General features: G+C 41.6%; 1 protein-coding gene across 1 annotated transcript in view; it reads right to left on the reverse strand.

Annotated features, from left to right (window-relative positions):
• The window catches only part of rftn1b (raftlin, lipid raft linker 1b), a 90070-nt gene extending 76910 nt beyond the window's left edge, over positions 1 to 13160 (reverse strand). The window contains exons 1-2 of the mRNA XM_029451785.1: positions 12785 to 13160; positions 520 to 700 (exon numbers count right to left, since the gene is read on the reverse strand). Of these exons, the coding sequence (XP_029307645.1) occupies positions 520 to 664 (145 nt within the window). The 5' untranslated portion in view covers positions 665 to 700; positions 12785 to 13160. The remainder of the gene's footprint in view (positions 1 to 519; positions 701 to 12784) is intronic.
• Positions 13161 to 18439: the final 5279 nt, after the last annotated feature.

Genomic DNA, 18439 nt, shown 5'->3' on the forward strand with positions numbered 1-18439 from the left:
TCTTATCATGCTGAGGTATGATGCAGCAAAATACCAAAGGCCTTGAGCTATACATAACATTTCAACTGTGCATGTGGAAGAAGCAATGATTTAGAGTTTTACGACCTCAGAGTGCAAAATGAAAGTAACAAATCTGTAAAAGGGGGCTGTGGGGGATTACTGATCAATAGCAAGTAATGCTGTGCTGAGATTTCAGGCTTTTAATGCTCAACTTAGTGATTTTACCAGCCTGCTCTCGTAACAATTACATTCCCATACAATGAAACTAGTCCGCAGAAGTCTGCGTATGGAGAAGGTTGGGGTGGATGGGTTAAAAAAAAAGCACAGGACTGTAATTGCGAATAAGAAGTTTAGTCATATGGGAACGTAATTCTGTTAGAGAAAGAGTTGGTTAAAAGATTTAAAAGGAGTGGGGGTCGTGCCAAAAACGTATGAAAGTGTATGAGCCTGTCAAAAACAATAAAGTCACGGATTATTTTACGGCGCTTTTTAGCGGATTGATAGAAATCTATGTCTTACCATCTTTGCCGATGAGGAAGTCCAGGTAGCGGTAGGTGTAGGCCACGCCCACCTTAGTCTCTACCTGTGGTCTCTTCAGGGTGGAGTAAATCTTCCCCGGACTCTCCTCCGACGTTGGCTTCATCTTACGCAGCCCGCAGCCCATGGCTCCACAGTGTGTCTGTCTCTCTGTGCACGGACCCTGCCAAGCAGACAAAACAGACTGAGACGGTGTTTCATTGTCACTTGTGTGTCTGCGTGTGTAGCAGTGAGTACAATTCTAAGTGTACATGGATTAGTGTTTCTGTGTGCTGTAAAAAAAAATGGAGGTTGCCTGCAGCGAAAGAAGTATTCAGATCCTTTATTTGAGTAGAAGTAGCAATGTGCAATTCATTCATTATACATGCTTTTTCTAGTGTTTCTTTTTTTACCATCCCAGACAACTTAAGGTCTCCGTTCACATCTATATGGTATGAAAATCAATTTTCAGACTCTTGAAACTTGCTTGAGATGTGAAATTATTCACATTGAGCAACACATCTGCATTACATTATAGTTGAATGTTAATATGGTAATTTAAGAGCATGATAATCTTACTTTATCTAATAATCTAAGTAACCTTCCTTTCCTCACAACAATAATATACATTTTACAAATAATCATTCTTTGCATAATTCTCTGACCACACAGCACTGATACCTCATTACACTGCATCATATTACATTAACTGATCATGTGTCTTTTATGTAAAATCTTAATTGTCAAAGTAACTATAGATGTCAAATAAATAAAAGTTATTAAAAAACATAAACAATAGAAAAAATCATGCTAAGTACAAGTATCTCAAAACTGTTCTACAGAATAAATGTACTTTCCTCCTCTGAGTATGAATGATTGAGGGCCAGATTAACACACTGTGACATACACTACTCACATAGACATGCATACACACACACACACACACACACACACACACACACACACACACACACACACACACACACACACACACACACACACACACACACACACACACATTTATATAAATGAAAGCAAACATTCAAGCACTCTGATATCCATGATTCCTCAGGGATTTAGAATGAAAACCATTAAAGAAGAACATGCTGGATGAGCGTCTGTAAATAAATAAATAAACCCGGCTAAATGAGCCTGATTTTTCACAGGTTCTCTCTCCCTCGTTCCCAGGGAGACCAAATTAGCAGAGACAACCGTGGAAGAAGAGGAGGCCTTAAAGAGCCGGCGCCATAGACGTCGCTTCACCCCAAATGGTTTGTGACAGCATCACTGCCTCTCCCTAGCGACTGTGTCTGGGAGCAGGTGACATCCTATTGTGTGCCACTGATTAAACTCAAGGATGGATGGATGGATGGATGGCAGTGGATCCCTCCCTCTTCCACCTCAGCTGATGAGGAACCCTCTCTATTATGCTCTTTACTAATTACAGAACGTCACAGGACCTTGACTGGAAACTATGAATCCGAGCCGGCCGTCGCTTCGGAGACAGGACAGGAAGTGAGGAGGGGTGGGGGGTTGGGATGTAGGAAGGCGTAGGAGACGAAATAGGAAACGAGCAGACGGGGGCTCTGTTAATGAGGTGAACGGCAAGAATGGAAAAGGTGAGAATCAATCAAGGGAGAGAGAGAGGAAATAGGGATGGCCGGGTTGGAGATTGTTCGTTGGAAAAAAAGGTGGGGGTGGGGTGGGGTGGGGTGGTTTTGCGAGAGAAAAAGAAGCGTGCAATTAGAGCCAGTTCAATAGAAAAGGGGTGATCAACACACGACGAGGGAGAAGGGAGAGAGAAAGATGAGACAGGAGATTTATTATGGTTGTCATGAAAGCCCGTGTTTGCAGTGGCACTTACATGAATGTCTTTGTTGGGCTTTATGAATCTTAACGTGCATCACAATCATATCTCTACAAGCCTCAGAACAGCTCACTGAGTTGGACTGGGGGGTGATGGACTTGTGATTAATACCAGAACACAGTGAGAGTCCTGCGTTCTGCTTTCTCGGTTTGAATGGAATGGTTCGTACACTTCTGAGCTGTACTGACGAGTTGTGTCTTTGCCTCTCTGCACGTGCTGAGCAGGACTGACGTCTTACTTCCGTTTCCAAGCACAAAAAAAGCCAAACACAATCTGCAGAAGCTTTCTTTTACAAAGTTCCTAAAAGTGCCTCAGTCCCCCCTTAAATTGTCACTCAGGACTTCGCTATGCACTATGCTGCAGTTCACCGCGCAGTGTCATAAATGGCTTTGCCATCAAAGAAAACAGAAGCTTGGATTTCCACTGTTGCCTACAGTTACTTGTAAATAGCTTTTATCATTTCTCCCCCTTACCCTGGAGAGAGTAGGAACAACAAGAGAGAAAGCGAGGCTCTGTCATGTAGTCTACAAGACCTAGAGAGGAGGTAGTCAGAACAATAGGATTGGGCGCTTTGAGGGAGGGGTATGGAAGGAAAACAAAGTGGGTGAGAAAAAGAATGGAGGGGCTTGTATTTGCATAGCTCCTTGAGACCGGGGAGGAGGAGATGTGAGGCGAAGGCGAACAGGAGTATTTTTAGAGCTGAACTGACGGAGGAAATGTGAGATGTTTATGATTTTGTGAGTCACTGTTTCTTCCCTCAAAACCTCTCCGCTGAGGAAGTAGCTTCGGGCAGTTGCAGCCCCCACAGCGCCCCGCCTCACCTCCTCGACACCCTGTCGGTTTTTTTTTTGGGGAGATTGTCATGCGGTGAGTCCGGGATGCTTGACAGGGTAGACAGTCTCTGGTTAGCTACACAAAAGAAGAAATGAAAAAAACAGGAAGAAGGCCATTGATTTCCCTTTTGCTGAATTAGCAACGATCCTCTTGCCATTTTGTTCTATATTTTGTCTCTTGCTAATGGTATTTTGAGGCTTTATTTGATAAGAGGTTTTATTCGATAAGACTCTCATCTTGTGAGTCCGGATTGACGTTCAGAAGCTTTGTTGTAGCTGGGTTGCACTTAGCTTTGGCCCTTGCAACTAAAACATCCCACAGCACTTTGTATTATGCTGAATGTGAAAGACAACGTCAGGGAGGTTTCACTGCCATATTTTAGATCTGTCAGTCAACAACAATTTGTCAGTCCAAGGCTTTGTCTTCTGTGCTCACATTAAGCACTGAGGTCACTGCCTGTTGCTTCTCTGGGGATTTAGCACATTATCAAAGCCGAAATAATTGATTTTAGCTCTGTTTTGGTCTCCATCAACTCCTGAGGGAAGTACTAGATGCTAACCGCTAACTTAGTGTGTTTTGTGTTAGGCTGCTAGCTTACAGTGGGTTTATCTGAGCTCTTTCCCTGGAAACAGGACCCAGTTGCTGACGAAAACGACGTAATGAGAGCGGAGAGAATGTTTTGATTCCTAAAAAAGAAATATGTGTCTAACCGCTAAAGCTAGTCGCTAATCTTATGAGGAATTCAAACTTTAGAGTCAAGCCTTTGTAGAAGATGACTGTACAAAACCCCACCTGATGTCTCCTTATACAGACATCACAGCATCAGCAACAAGGAAATACTGCGCTGAATGATTGTAATGCTGTCTGACTGAGATCTCCCCCATATTACAAGGCCATGTTAAAAGGCTTTGATAGCAACATTGCTGAGATCAAACCCAGCAGCATGGGAAGCTTCAGAGTGGATTAATGGAGGAGGACATTAATTAGGACACTGTGTTCTTGTGTTCTTCTCCATGTAGTTTCCCTTTTAAGCCTGCTCTCTTTCTCTCACGCTTTTCTCCCTCGCCCCCTTTGCCATTTTCTGACTTTTTTAATCTGACAAGTAAAGTGGAGCACTAGCAAGGCTGCCTTTGGTGCTGGATACTGCTGGTTCAGTATCATCCTATAGTTTGTGAGGAGTACAGTCAAGGGCTCTCCAATGAGGAGTGGTTAGAGGGGAGAAGAATGACCTCACAGGAAAACAACAGCATCGGTTGTTAGTTGAAATGCTTCAAATAACAGCATGTTTTCCTCACAAGCGACCTCCTGAGAAAAATGACCGGTCATTTTCTTTTAATGGCGTTCACAATGTCAATTTCAAAAGCTGTAACAGGACATACTGCTGCTAAAGAAGGGAAGGATTCACGGGTCTATTCATCGTATGTGTTACATCAAGAAGGAATTGCTCCCTTATGTTGTCTTTTAACTTCCTGTCGAAACTGAAAGTGGACATGTGTTGCGTTGTGTATTTACATCTGCTGCTTGTGATCACATTGCGGCTATATTTAAGCAAACATCTGACCAGTTTTATGGTGTAGTGTACAGCGTGAAGGAACGACATGAGAGACTTTCTTCTACAGTCTAACAAACAATGAGCACTGGTAACAAAGAGGCGCTAATTACTGGAGATCACTTCTCCCACACGGCTCTGAGATCAGCTGGTCGTCTACTAATAATCATGGTGACGGCTAAAAATGTGTTGGTATTTGTATTTTAGTGTTTGTAACAATATGATATAATAACAGAAGTGCTAATACAATATTTCTTCATCCAAAACACACTCTGTACAGACTGTATAGACTAATCTGGTTAGTTAGTTACACACAGTCCTAATGGGCTTATTATCGATAACAAGCTAATTATTCCAAATCACATTATCAATCAAATTATTTTTAATATAAAAAAATATATATATAAAATAAAATTCTGTCTCCTACAAACAGTCCATACCCAGGTTTCCATTTAAATGTATCACAAATTTTAACCGAATTTGAAACCAAAAGAAAATTTGAATGAACGCTTGTTTGCGTCCACTACCATTATGAGATTATTAGGAGTTGTTCATCGGGGTAAGGAGAAGGTCGGGCCGTTTGTCCAGTCAGAAAACATTGCAGAAGAAGAGGGCGCAACAAGATGACGCAATCAAAAGAGTTCCAGTCCGACCTCGAACGGTGAAAAACAATATGTCATTTTGACAATATGTTTGTGTCATGTATTAATGTGAGGACGGTTACATCAGATCAATGTGGCGTGATGAGGAGACCTGATCTAAATCACATCCTTCATGTATGTCATCACTTATTTGCTAAATTTGTTTTTTGTTGGATTTTGCATCACTTTTTTATATTTTACGATTTTGTAATGAGTTTTAGCCCCCAATGTTGGCTTCTCATAATCATGAAGACGATCTTTCCCCAACTTTAAACGTGACGTTTTAGGATGCCAAGGGGACAGTTGGCACTGAAAGCACTGAAAAGGGCTTTTTTTTTTTTATAATCGAAGTAGGAAGTGTAAGCTTGAATGGACTGACTGATGGGACAGCTTTGGTGACGCAATCCTGGAACCAGTTCATTTACTTTACGGCTGTGGCTCAGGAGGTAGAGTGGTCGTCAGAGGGTTCGATCCCCAACCCCTGCAGTCAACATGTCGAAGTGTCCTTGGGCCCAAATTTACTGAACCCCAAATTTCTCCCGATGGCCTGGCCAAAGGGGTGTGAGTGTGTGTGAATGGTTATCACTACCTTGTATAGTAGCCTCTGACTGTGTGTGAATGGGTAGATGCTGACATATGTTGTAAAGCGCTTTGAGTGATCGTAAAGATTGGAAAAGGGCCATATAAAAGCAGTTCATTGTTAGTCAAGACTGTAACTGGACCTCATATATCATATTGTGACAACAGATGTATGGTCTCGCCACGTTTCGCTCACTTTTTATTGGGATCTGTTAAGTAAGACAAGAACGTGACAAGCAAAACGCACACAAAGTATGTAAGTACTTTTTTGTGTGTATCAGGGGAAATCCCCGCACTGATGTGCTGATACGTGTAGGTGTTACCATGGTTACCAAATGACATGAATATAGGTTCTACATCGCCTGTAGCGTACAGATCAAAAGATCACTTTCTTAAGAGTTCACCCTCAGCAGATGAATTTAACAGAAGTTTAGCATTTGAATTCATGCTAAAATCACACATCTACTGTCGTATAAAAGTCTGCTTTGCTTTCACACCACAAACAATCCACGTCAGAGAGTTTGATTGACAGCTTTCACACCGGCTGAAACCAACCAAACCAAACGGGGACAAGCAGAGAGATTCTTCTTCTTCTCACATGTGTTGTTTTTCTGGAACAAGCATTTACAAACAACCTATTTTGAGGCAAGTACGTCCAGTAGGTCCAAAATATCCTTTGCTAACCCTGTGAAATGTTAACAGCCTCCATTTGGAAATCCCCCACTCTTCCCTTTCTTCCTCCCTTGACTCCTTCTCACCACCTTGAATCCTCACCTAAGTGGGACAGAGAGGATGTAAAAAAAATAAGGGACCCAAGAGAGAGAGAGAAAAACAATGGACACTTAGGCAGGATGTTAATGCGGTAACCTTTAGTGATTACACAGTCCTTTTAAGAGAGGGTCCTACAGTAAGTAGCTATATATACTGTACATGCCATTTACAGGACTCTTTTATTGGAGCTGTTTTAAAGATATAATCCACTAAAAGCCTCAGGTTTTATTATAGCACTGTCTGCCTGTAGGCTTAAAAGGTGTCTTGGTGCCAGAGAATTGAAGATTATGCATGATTATAAAAAGCTTCTATAGGCGCTTTTTCAAAACCTGTCTCATGTTCACATGTCTCCCATACAACTGCATCTCAAGTATGCTTTGAGGGGAACATGTGTTCTAAAGTAAACACGTGGTTAACGTAATCAAAGCAAAACCCAAAGGCAACAAAACTATTCGGTTAAGTTTAGTAAATCATCGTGGTTTGGCTTCAAACGAGCGAGTTGAATAACTTAAGTTACGTACATAAGTCGACGTTGACTTTTTTGCCTCACACGGGACACACGCAGAGGTCTCCTTGGTTAAAGTCCAGTGTTTGTTTGACCCCCAACCTTCTCCCGACGTGGACTTATGCGGACTTTGATTAGAAATGTATTTGGGATACGTCAAAAACAAACGTAATCTGGGAGAAAATACGTTTCCCTCCAAACATAATTGACAATGCAGTTTCATTGCGTGGGAACTTACTGACTGGGTCACTGTTAATGCATCACTTGTATTGCACACTTGTGTAATATCTAGAATGCCATAAATCAGCATAGGTAATTGTTTTTAGGGTCTTAAGTTCAGAGGAAGGTTTTTGTTACATCTTCTAGGAATTCTATATCGGTAAGAATTTTAAATGAATAATTTACTGTAAAAAAAATAGTCATGAAACATTGATGCTACGTAAAATTTGTTTTGGGAGACATCTCCACATCTAAGCCATTACGCATTGCCAACAAGGAGGCCGTGGGTGCCAAAGGTGGAATTGCTTTTTCAACTCACAGAATGTATTTTTTTTTTACTTTGAATGCCCAAGGACGATACATAACGACCAAGCATGCAGGAGGGAAAGAAATGGATGATGAGGTTGTGATGAGTGAGGCTGGAGAGAACAGGCGAGTAAACAACAATGTCTGTCTGAGATTCTCTGCCGTTTCAAGGCTCCGGGTGGCTCCGCGGTTCTCTATGGCCTCAGCCAACCTCGTCTCCGTACAGCCTCAAGGCACACTTACAGTCCACACACACACACACACACACACACACACACACACACACACACACACACACACACACACACACACACACACATACACATACACACACTTACACGCATCGAGAGAGCTATTGCCATGGGAACCAACCCCTCTATGACTATTCCTTTCTGAGGAGAATAATAGGCCACCAATCTTTCTCAACCTCTCCTTCTTTCATTGTCAGTTTCTCTCTTTTTTTTTCTTCTTTTCTGGTCGCTATAAGCTCACACCCCTTCTCATCACCAGGACCGGCTTCCTCTTTCCCCTCCTTATCCTCTAGCCCACTCCGTTCCATGCGCAGGAGCAAGCCCTTGTGTCCTCCTGTTCCTGTCCTCTCCTCGCTGCTTGTCTTTGACAGTTATGAGTTTGATTTGTTATGCATAATCTATCCTCGCTGGGTTTTGTACAGTTCTCACAAGTGAAAAGCAAAACATGATCTCAACCCAACATGCACAAACACAGCGAAAGAAACACGATAAAACAAGGATTGTTTGTCGGTTCAAGAAAGCAAGAAGAGAGAGAAATACTTGGTTAGAAAAAGAAAAGTCTTTGGTTGCGCTCTTTGTGATTGTTCTTTAAAACACTGAAGGGTTTCACGAGAAGGTATGCGAGTGACTCATTGCTTTCTGTGAACTTGCTGCAGGCAGGTCATTTTTTATTAAAGCCAGCCAAAGCAAAGTTCTTAGGTTTTCAGACACCCTATCGACATGCCCGTGTTGAACATTACCAAATCAATATCGCTGCAATTTTCTTGACCACCCATTACAACAGTAGTCAATTTGCCTTATAGAAATATCAAGGGGGAGCCTTTCTTCTTTTCTTCGAAGCTACTACACAACCGGCTGAATATTGGCTCTTTTGTTTTCTGTCTTGCCTGGAGGAGTCATCCTAATACACCGTCTTAAGTCTAGGGCAATGCCAAAAGCTTGAATACCTTGATATATTCAAAAGCATGATCACTGTCACCGAGCAGGGGAGAGAGGGGAAATAATCTTTGCCCGAGATCTTGTAACTGAGCATTGCTTTGGAGGCTGCAATCAAGATGACACCCTGTCATGGGAACTGGAAAACTCACACCTTTAAGTACCAGCGTGTCATCAGGCCGTGTTTACTGCCCAAAGTTGATATTACGGCCAATAAGGATGCCAAATAGGAACAAAACGACGAAAACAACAAAATGCACTAAATCATGTAAAATACCTGGAACTAAGCACTGGATATCTCTTAAATACAGATACTTTGTACTGTCTTAGAGTAAAAGTCACCTTCCGACCACTTATTATAGAATCTGATCCTTCATTTCATCATGTACCAAATGTGAAGCTTGTGCAAATGTTTCTTCAGCATCCAACAGGCGCAGCATGAAATGAGAGTAGAATGTAATTAAGATGGTTTAAAAATAAACTACCTTTCAATTAGATGTACCCTAAATATTTCAGAGTAGAATATGTTCTGGTATTTAGTTGTGTCTGTCTGTGGGTGTTTGTCTATACATACTCAGTGGAGAAGAGTACACATTATGGTTTACACCAGCCAATGCATGCCAATTACCTTAATCAAATTTCACACCACACAGGGGGATTCACTGTGCTTGGATCAGATAGTAAACACAAGTTGATTAAAATACATGTTTGCTAAAAGACTGGAGCGAAAGAAAATCAACACAGGCTCAGAAAACACAGGAATCATATAGGAAATGAGCTGTTTTTGTATCCTACAAAATAAATGTGTATGTTTTCCACGTAATTGTGAGCCAGGAAGTATAAAGAGCCACCGAGTTGGTGTGGATGGGTGGGTCCAAAAACACCGCACTTTCACCCTGAACACCTCTGTGTGTGTGTCCCGTGAAAAACCAGAATTGATTTATTTATTATGTAACTTCCGCACTTATGTAACAAAACTTCCGTATTATTTTAACCCAAACCAGGATATTTTCCTAACCCTAACCAAATGGTTTTGTTGCCTTAACCCAACCAAGTTTCATACTTTATATAAAAAAGACTTGACACGTGTTGTTGGACATTCGTAGGAGATGATTAACCTTTCATAAAATATCATACGAACCGTTGCATGAGATTACGTTGTATGAGCTAAACTCTGCTATGTTGTAACAGTCTTAATCATGTGTTTGAGTGTTCAAGAAAATTATCTTGGATGGATTTCTAAGGGCCGACCTACCCAAATTACAAAAATAATATTTTTTCCCTTACTTTAGTCTTAATGAAGTCTTTGTGCCTAAGATTTAAACAATCCTCTGTTAAAGATGCACTCTACTGATCTTCAGTTTATTCATCACAAAGAGTACAACTGTGTACAAACCAGAGGTGTGTGGCTTGAAAGAAATGGGCATTTACTAGTCAAGAAAGACCCAAGATGCTATTGAGTTGCATCATGGGAAGTGTAGGAACAAGTGATTTTAGAGCTTGAAACATCCTAGAGACTAAAAGTCAAAACATGGTGGCCTCTGCTGCTTCAGGTCTCCTGCAGGTCCCAACACTTAATAAAAGCACAGCAGTAAATCACTTTCTAATAAGCCGCCACCAAACATTAGTAAGTAATTTGCAGTTCTAAATGTTAATAAATCATTAGTAGAAAGGCTGTAACCATAATACATTAAGTCTACAAGTGTAAAGGTTAATAACTTGTTAATAAATGGATTCTGGTCCTGATGCCCTGCAGCCCTTTTCAGAAGGTGATGGAGCTTAAATGACAAAAGGTTTTATGTTTAAATTAATTACATTTACCTGATACATAAAGCTTTAATACACGATTGAGTCACTAGTCACAACTCATAATAAAGAGAGCCTTATTAGAAAGTGTAACTTTGTAATGCAGCGAGTACAACATGTGAAATTCCATTTACCGTCACTGTATTGGGTTGGCGACATACATTTACAATACCGATATCTCAAACTTCAGCCAATAAAACCAAAACTATCTTGATGGCAAAATAGAACTAGAAGTAAGTGAGAAAATGTGTTTGTGTGTTATTTGGGTGAATTAGCCCTTTAAGGTAATGGTTTCTTCACCTTTTGCCCTCTGTTATGATTCCCTTTTCCACATGACCTTGTAGCGCAGCAAAGTCCAAACCACAATCACTTCCACATTTCCAAAAGCCGAGCTGCAGCAGCCAGTGAATGACACAGCCATATGGGATTGAGGGTTTTCCTCTGTGTGTGTTTTGAGAATATGTGTGTGTGTGTGTGGGTGTGTGTGTGTGTGTGTGTGTGTGTGTGTGTGTGTGTGTGCGTGTGTGTGTGTGTGCGTGCGTGTGTGTGTGTGTGTGTGTGTGTGTGTGTGTGTGTGCTCATGTCATGTGAATGTGCAGCATGAATGCATGCTGACGTGTGTTACTGCATGTGTTCATTGCATGTCACACATATTCACTACATTTACCCTTTGATCTGCACAGTTGACATGCAGCACAGGGCTATTTAAACCCTGTGCACGTCTGTATTTGTGTGTACAGTGTGCTTTTGTCAGTGAATTATAATTGTGTGTTGTGTATTCAGTATGTCATGCAAATTACTTTTGCTGGTTCCTTTTTGTTTCATATGTTTGTGAGGCTACATGTGCCGAAAATATGTGTTGTGCATCTTTTTTTTGTGTGAATTTGTGTTTGTATTTGCGGTGCTGCCCATATGCTGTTTGCCGTTAAAGTGATTAAAAAATAAAATCTGGATGTGTGTTTATCTCTGTATGTTTTCCGTGTGTGTCTGTGTGAGAAACAGACAGACTGAGACAGAGGCAACTCCTGACCCACCAACACTGTAGAGTTAACAGCCCAGCGCTCCACAGCTCACCAGCTGGAACTAATTAACAGCAGTTCAGTCAGACTGAGCTCACTCACTCACTCACTTTCTCTCTCTCTCTCTCTCTCTCTCTCTCTCACACACACACACACACACACACACACACACACACACACACACACACACACACACACACACACACGCTCTTCTCCCCTATTCACCCGGCTTTTCCTCTCTCTCATGCCCTCGTCTTCCTCCTCCCTGACATCCCCCCGCCCTTCCTTCACCTCCTGCCATCGCTCAACTTGTTTTTCCTTTTAAAACCTACTTCTCTTGTACACGCACACATGCTTGAATGAACCCTTGTACCGGAGCACATAGTACAAGTGCATGTAAACATCCACTTGCACAGACAGACACGGATAAACACACACACACACAAAAGCACACACAGGGAAACCCATACGTTTACCCTTCGTACGTACAGTATAGTACAGTAGCTCACAAATCACACACTCCCCTGTCTCTCTCCTCCCTGGTGGGAGTGGTGTGATACTGTAAGCCGGACACATCTTGAAACACTGTCAGGGTCTATGATTGAATCCAGCTAGACATTTTTGGCATACTCAGCCCCACTCTGTACCATCCATCATGCATGTGACTTCAAAACAAGCAGACCTATTGATGTGCATGATGAATGGCCAGAGCGTGTGCGTGTTTGGGAGCATGTGAATGTGTGAACATGTATGTGTGTCTGTGGTAGCAGTGGATTTAGAGCTTGTTGTCGAACACACTGCTCAGAAGCCAAACTTGTGGCTTGCGGTATTGTCTAATGAATCAACTCTCTATGGTAAACAATTGTGCAAGTTTACAGTGGCTGCTGTCCCGGGAATCAGGCGCGACCACGGTCACACATCTGTTCCCAAGTTCAAATTCATTCACATGTTGAGAAACACTGACACAAGCAGCAAGCAAACGTACCTGTTTCACAAATCTGGTTGGAAAGTTCACTGCTTGGACACGAAGGCAGCAACTTGAGAAGAGCTTCCAGCGGAGAAACGCATTGTACTTGGAAGAAGGATGGAGGACGGGTTCAGATCCTGTCCGACAAGCTGACTGAGGTTGCCGTGGAGCTGGCTGGCTTAAAGGAAACACAATCCTCCGGCAGGCAACAGAGAAACCAGAGCGTCTACAGGCTCAGCAGCAGCAACAGCAGCAGCAGCAGCTCCAGCGGTTTGCTTCGTCTTCCCCCCTCGCCACCTAACAGAGCTCAAACACACTTGTAAGCTCGGTGTGTTTAGGTCATGCTCAAAGTATGCCTGTATACCGATGTTCTGCAAGCTCAGGGAAACCACATCCTGTCACATATTTACCTCCCTCCCCTGTCTCTCCCTCCCTTTTCTCTCTTTTCAATCTATCTTTCTATGTGGTCTCTCTCTTTTCCTGTGTCTTTCTCTCGCTCCCCTGTGATTGTCTGAAGCAACTGAGCGCTCTGACCCAGCGTCTGTTCAGCACAGCCTCTCTGCCTCTCTGCCTATCTCTCCAGCAGCCGCACCAGTTCCACTCGGCTGACTGAAGAATCCATCTGAGGAGAGGAGGGGGTAGAAAAAAGAGGGGTGGTGAGGAGGGGGCTTCGCTGGGAAATACCAGAGTTAGAGAGAGGGGGAGAAGGAGGAGGAGGAGGAGTAAGGATGGTTGGTGTTGTTTAGGGAGTGAAGGACTTCAAGACGTGCAAACAGAAATACAAATCAATAGTTTGTTTGAGAGAGAGAGATGGAGAGAAGTAGAAAGAAAGCAGTAGAATACTGTGCCATATAGCCAACACACAGACACACACGCAGACACACACAGGCACACACAGACACACAGACACACAGGCACACACACAGACACACACACAGACACACACACAGGCACGGGAATGGCTGGAGTGTGAAGCTAGTGATAAGTTTGTCTTAAAAAGGGTAAGTGTGTGTGTGTGTGTGTGTGTGTGTGTGTGTGTGTGTGTGTGCGTGTGTGTGTGTGTGTGTGTGTGTGATCCTCAGTACTTCCCTCCTATGTTGTGGTTATGCATATTTAATACATCCGGGTCAGGACCCCCTATATGTCTGTATTTATTATTTAAGTCAGTTTGTATGAGGGACCTCCACTCTGGTGAAACTCTAGACTCCTGTTACATAAACTGTGATTTCTACAACAACAACAACGACTACCACTACTACTTGGGCAACAACAACAGCAGAGATCCATGTCGGTACACAGTATCCTCGCTTGAGGCAAACACACTGCTGACCTCAGGGTAGAAGTTTCCATCGCTGTCTGTCTGCACCATGAACTCTCTGCAATGCTTCAAATCTATTGGTGGACAGAGTGAATGACTGTATGGTTTGACCCTGGTTGGGTACAATTAATATTTTAATATTAGCAATGGATCACATGACTACATGTATGGAAAAGGGGTCGCTCGTAGTGAGAGTTATAACTCAAATCTGTAACTTCCACTCAGCTCCACTGAGCGTTTTAGCGTCTTTCAGCTCATTGTATCGGTTTTCCGGCTTGCTACTTTACTGTTTTGGTTCGTTCTCACTGAAACCACGGTGTCGTTTTCGGCCACATGCAGACAAATCTCACACCACCTCACCAGCACCAAATCTCGGACAATTAGCGAGTGCACATAGTGCAGATTAGTTGCTTGTTTTGTCTTCACAGAACTGAATGGAGTTCAAGTTCTACCTCAACTTGAATAGCGAATGCAGCACGTCCAGTTTGAATCTGATCTTGCCGCAGCCTTTTTCCAGCCATAGTTATTTACAAGGACGAGAAAGAGAACGATTATTTCTTTCCGATAAATTTGTTTCCATGAGGTGGCCGGGTCACTGATTCAGACCAGGTTCTGAATGAGCATCTTTTACAACGGTGTCTCTTTTAGCCTTGGTAGCTATGGAGAAACAGTTCTGTTTACACGACAGCTGTTAAACAGAACATATAAGATATCTTTTCATCCATGCAAACAGCGTCTGTGAGACCACAGCTCAGGTCCAGTCTGAAATTGATGTCATAGATTTACTTATTTTCTTTCTTTTATCTGTATAGTATGAGAGAGAATTCTTTGTAATATTTTGTTTTTTAAAAGCCCTATATCACAATGTTAAGAAATCCTTTTTAGATATCATCTTGATAACAAACAAACTGAAAGCATATTCTCCTCGAATGTAGTAAATATCTGCAAAGTGTGAACTGAATCAAATGATGAAATGTAAAAAGGATACTTAAAATATCTTCATTGACACGCTGAGAATAAAACACAGCTGAATAACAAGAGAGACAAAGGGTGACTTGCTTTTTGATGAGTTGCCATAATTACTGATGAAGAGCTCCACGTACTGTGATTAGACTTACTAGTCTTTAACGCAATGTGCTCATGACATTGTGCTCTTCTCAAAGTCATTTTTAGCCTAACAGGGGGATTCACTTGCTCATTTGTCAGGGTTGTAGCTGCCTTTCCAAGGAGAGCCCTCATTGTGTCGCTCAGATGTTGCTATGAGAATCTCCAGGCCCCAAATTAATGATAGGTTTTCTTTTAAGATGGAGATTTCCTACCTCTGTTTGCTCTCACATTGGGAGCTCCATTAGATTTTAATGACCCTTTCTGAAAGCCCGAGCAGAAACTTCCAACATGTACCTAGATCTGGGAGACCTGCGTCCGATGTTGGAAGGGCATATTTTAGCATTAGACTCCCTTCACATGAAAAAGGTTCAGCGCTGGAAGGGAAAAGGGTCGTTCTTGCAAATCATATCTTTGAATCACCCATGGAGAGACTTGAGGTCTGAATTAAACAACAGAATAAAATTAAATACTTGGGGGGGGGGGCGAACGGACGGACACTTGACTGCTTTTCCATCCCTTTTAAACACTGCGAAATTAAACAGATGCCAGAATGCTGAGGCCGTCGCAGAGCTAAGGTTTGAATGACACTAATGATCACCCACAGTGTAATTGCCAACATGCTAGTAGCTATAAAAAAAAATTCAAAAAGTGAAAACATGCAAATGTGGGAAAATGACATTGACATGAAGTTATCTTCAAACCTTACACTTCACCGGGTTTATTGTTTAGGTCCAAATTAGGTGTGTTTAATGTTCTGTGACTTGGTGGACACTTGACCCTGCTGGTGAAACGGCCACAAAGCCCTTGTCAAATGTCCCACTGGAGAACTGTGGGACAACTGAAATGGGACAAATAATGTGGGACAAGATGTAAAGATGGGCAGTCATGCAGAGTGTTTGTGCAAGCTGGTATTTGTGAAAGTGTCAGTCTTACATGAGCGGCTGAGGACTCAGAGAGATTGGACGGAGTGTGATTGGAACGAAACACATCACTAAATGAGGCTCCTTCGTTCGGCTGTAAAATATTTGACATTGTTCAATCACAGCGTGTATTATATTCAAGGTTTCATACGAATATCACAGTTGTGTTCTGTCGTTGGACCTCAGCTGCCTCCTCTGTGACTAGAGATGTGACAGTGCCCCCCAGTGTTTAAGGTGGAAAGTTAGTCTTTTAAATGGTTCAAACATGTCTTTCATTGTGGCCTTGCTTTAATTGTGCCAGAGTTACATATTTAAATTTGTACCTGATAAAAACAATAGGGTGACTATTATATGAAACATGTGTCTGAGGACTACAGACAACACATTGCCATTTTGCCTAACTGGTGCATTTACTGCAATGTTTATTTATTAATGTTTGTAACCCATTTGTGTCCCTGTTGAATAAACCAACAATGAAATATTAATTAAACATTTGTTTTAATGGTGTACATTTCAGTGCAAATGTATGCACTATGTGTGTGTAGGTATCTGCTGTGTTTGCAATGCTTTGATAGATGTAAACATTAGAGTTATGTGCCACTGACAGTAATTATGCAAAATGACAATTATTCATAGTTATGTTCCTGAAGAAAAAAGTGAGAAAGCTCAAAGTGTGTTTATTATAGAAAAAACAGTGTTTGTTTAAATAAGTAAGAAGAACATATGAAGCTTCAAAAGATATAGCTATAATGTAATATAATGTATATATATGTATCTATAATGTAATGCTATAACGTAGTGCTGTAATGTATCAATGCACTATGAGTGTAGTATTCATATATCTTTTTAAAGAACCTGACGGCTGTATGGACTCTTGGGCAGTATTTTTCTTTTTATCATTAATTAGATACCTGAGGAAAGCAGCAGGGGTGAGCAAGAACAGATTTCCAACAAAAGACTTAAAATAATTTCCACAGAGCCACGCTGCATTAGGCTGTCAGTGTTCAGGGTGTCTGCCTGTAGCTGCACTCAGGGCTGTCTCACGCTCTGTTCTATAATGGCTACTATTACTTTAAATGGTGTGCCTTCATTTTTACCTCATGGGAAGAGTTCTTGTTCAAAGAAAATCTTATTCAAATGTATACAACGCTATTGGTACAGGAAGTACTACACCCGTGATAATCCACCATCACAGACATTTAACATTTAAATGCATTTTGTATTGTAACGCTAGTTTACAGTTTATATGGAGTTGGCTTCATTCACATTGTAGCTTTATCAGATATCTTCAGGTTTTAGCCACGTTAGCGACGTGTCTCTGGAGATGGCAATGTCCATATGTCTGTCTGCTGCCATGCAATTATTTACAGAAATTTCTGGTCCCCATCTCCACCACCGTCAGTGTTTTTAATGATCCATCAAAACATATATCTACATTTACCTGGTGGACTAGCATACAATGGTTAGAATAGAAAGTCCTGGTTCCTATTATTTCGGTGATCCCTGACTTTTACTTTACCGCCACTATGAGGTTAAAGTTTGTGGTTTTTAGTGGAATATCTTGTCAGCTATTGGATGAATTTCCCATGAAATGTGATGCAGGCATTTATTACATTACATTACTTTTATTTGGCAGCATACAATAAGTACATTCAAACTCAAAAAGAACAAGAGCGAGATGTCATCAACAATTGGAAGGCAAATAAAGAGTGAAAAGAGTGTCAGAGAGCTACTGTCTGTCACAAGTGCTTCTTCAAACTTCCGTCTGGATATTAAAGTATCCGACAAGGGTACACGGCCACTGTCAGCGAAGTGTGAGAAGAGCGTGTCAAAATGAAACTGACGAAGAGCAACATTCTTGTTTCTTCGGTGATCTAGTCAACTTTTTAAGTAGTTTGTTGTCTGACCAAATACATGCAAGTCTAATGACATCCCCACCTATTGCTAATGAGCAAATGTCAGCAAGCAAACACGCTTTACTAAGATACTGAACATCTAATCTATTCCCACAGAGCCGCTAGATACACTGTCGACACTTAGTCTTGTTTTTCTAGGGCAAATCTGAAAAGCCAATTAAATGTAAAGCAAATTCAGCAGCTAATCTGTTTTCTGATGGAGCAGAAATGACAAATGTGTTTTAGCGTAAGAATCACAAAAGCAGTAATCATAGTCTTGTTCTAAAGCAGGGGAGTCAAACTCATTTTAGTTCAGGGGCTACTTAAAAGGCAAATTTGATCTCAAGTGGGCCGGACCAGTAAGATCACAACATAATAACCTGTAAATGACGACAACTCCAAATGTTTCCCTTCGTTTTATTGCAAACAAGTA

The sequence above is a fragment of the Cottoperca gobio genome, chromosome 16, assembly GCF_900634415.1.
Source record: "Cottoperca gobio chromosome 16, fCotGob3.1, whole genome shotgun sequence".
NCBI classification, from domain to species: domain Eukaryota; kingdom Metazoa; phylum Chordata; class Actinopteri; order Perciformes; family Bovichtidae; genus Cottoperca; species Cottoperca gobio.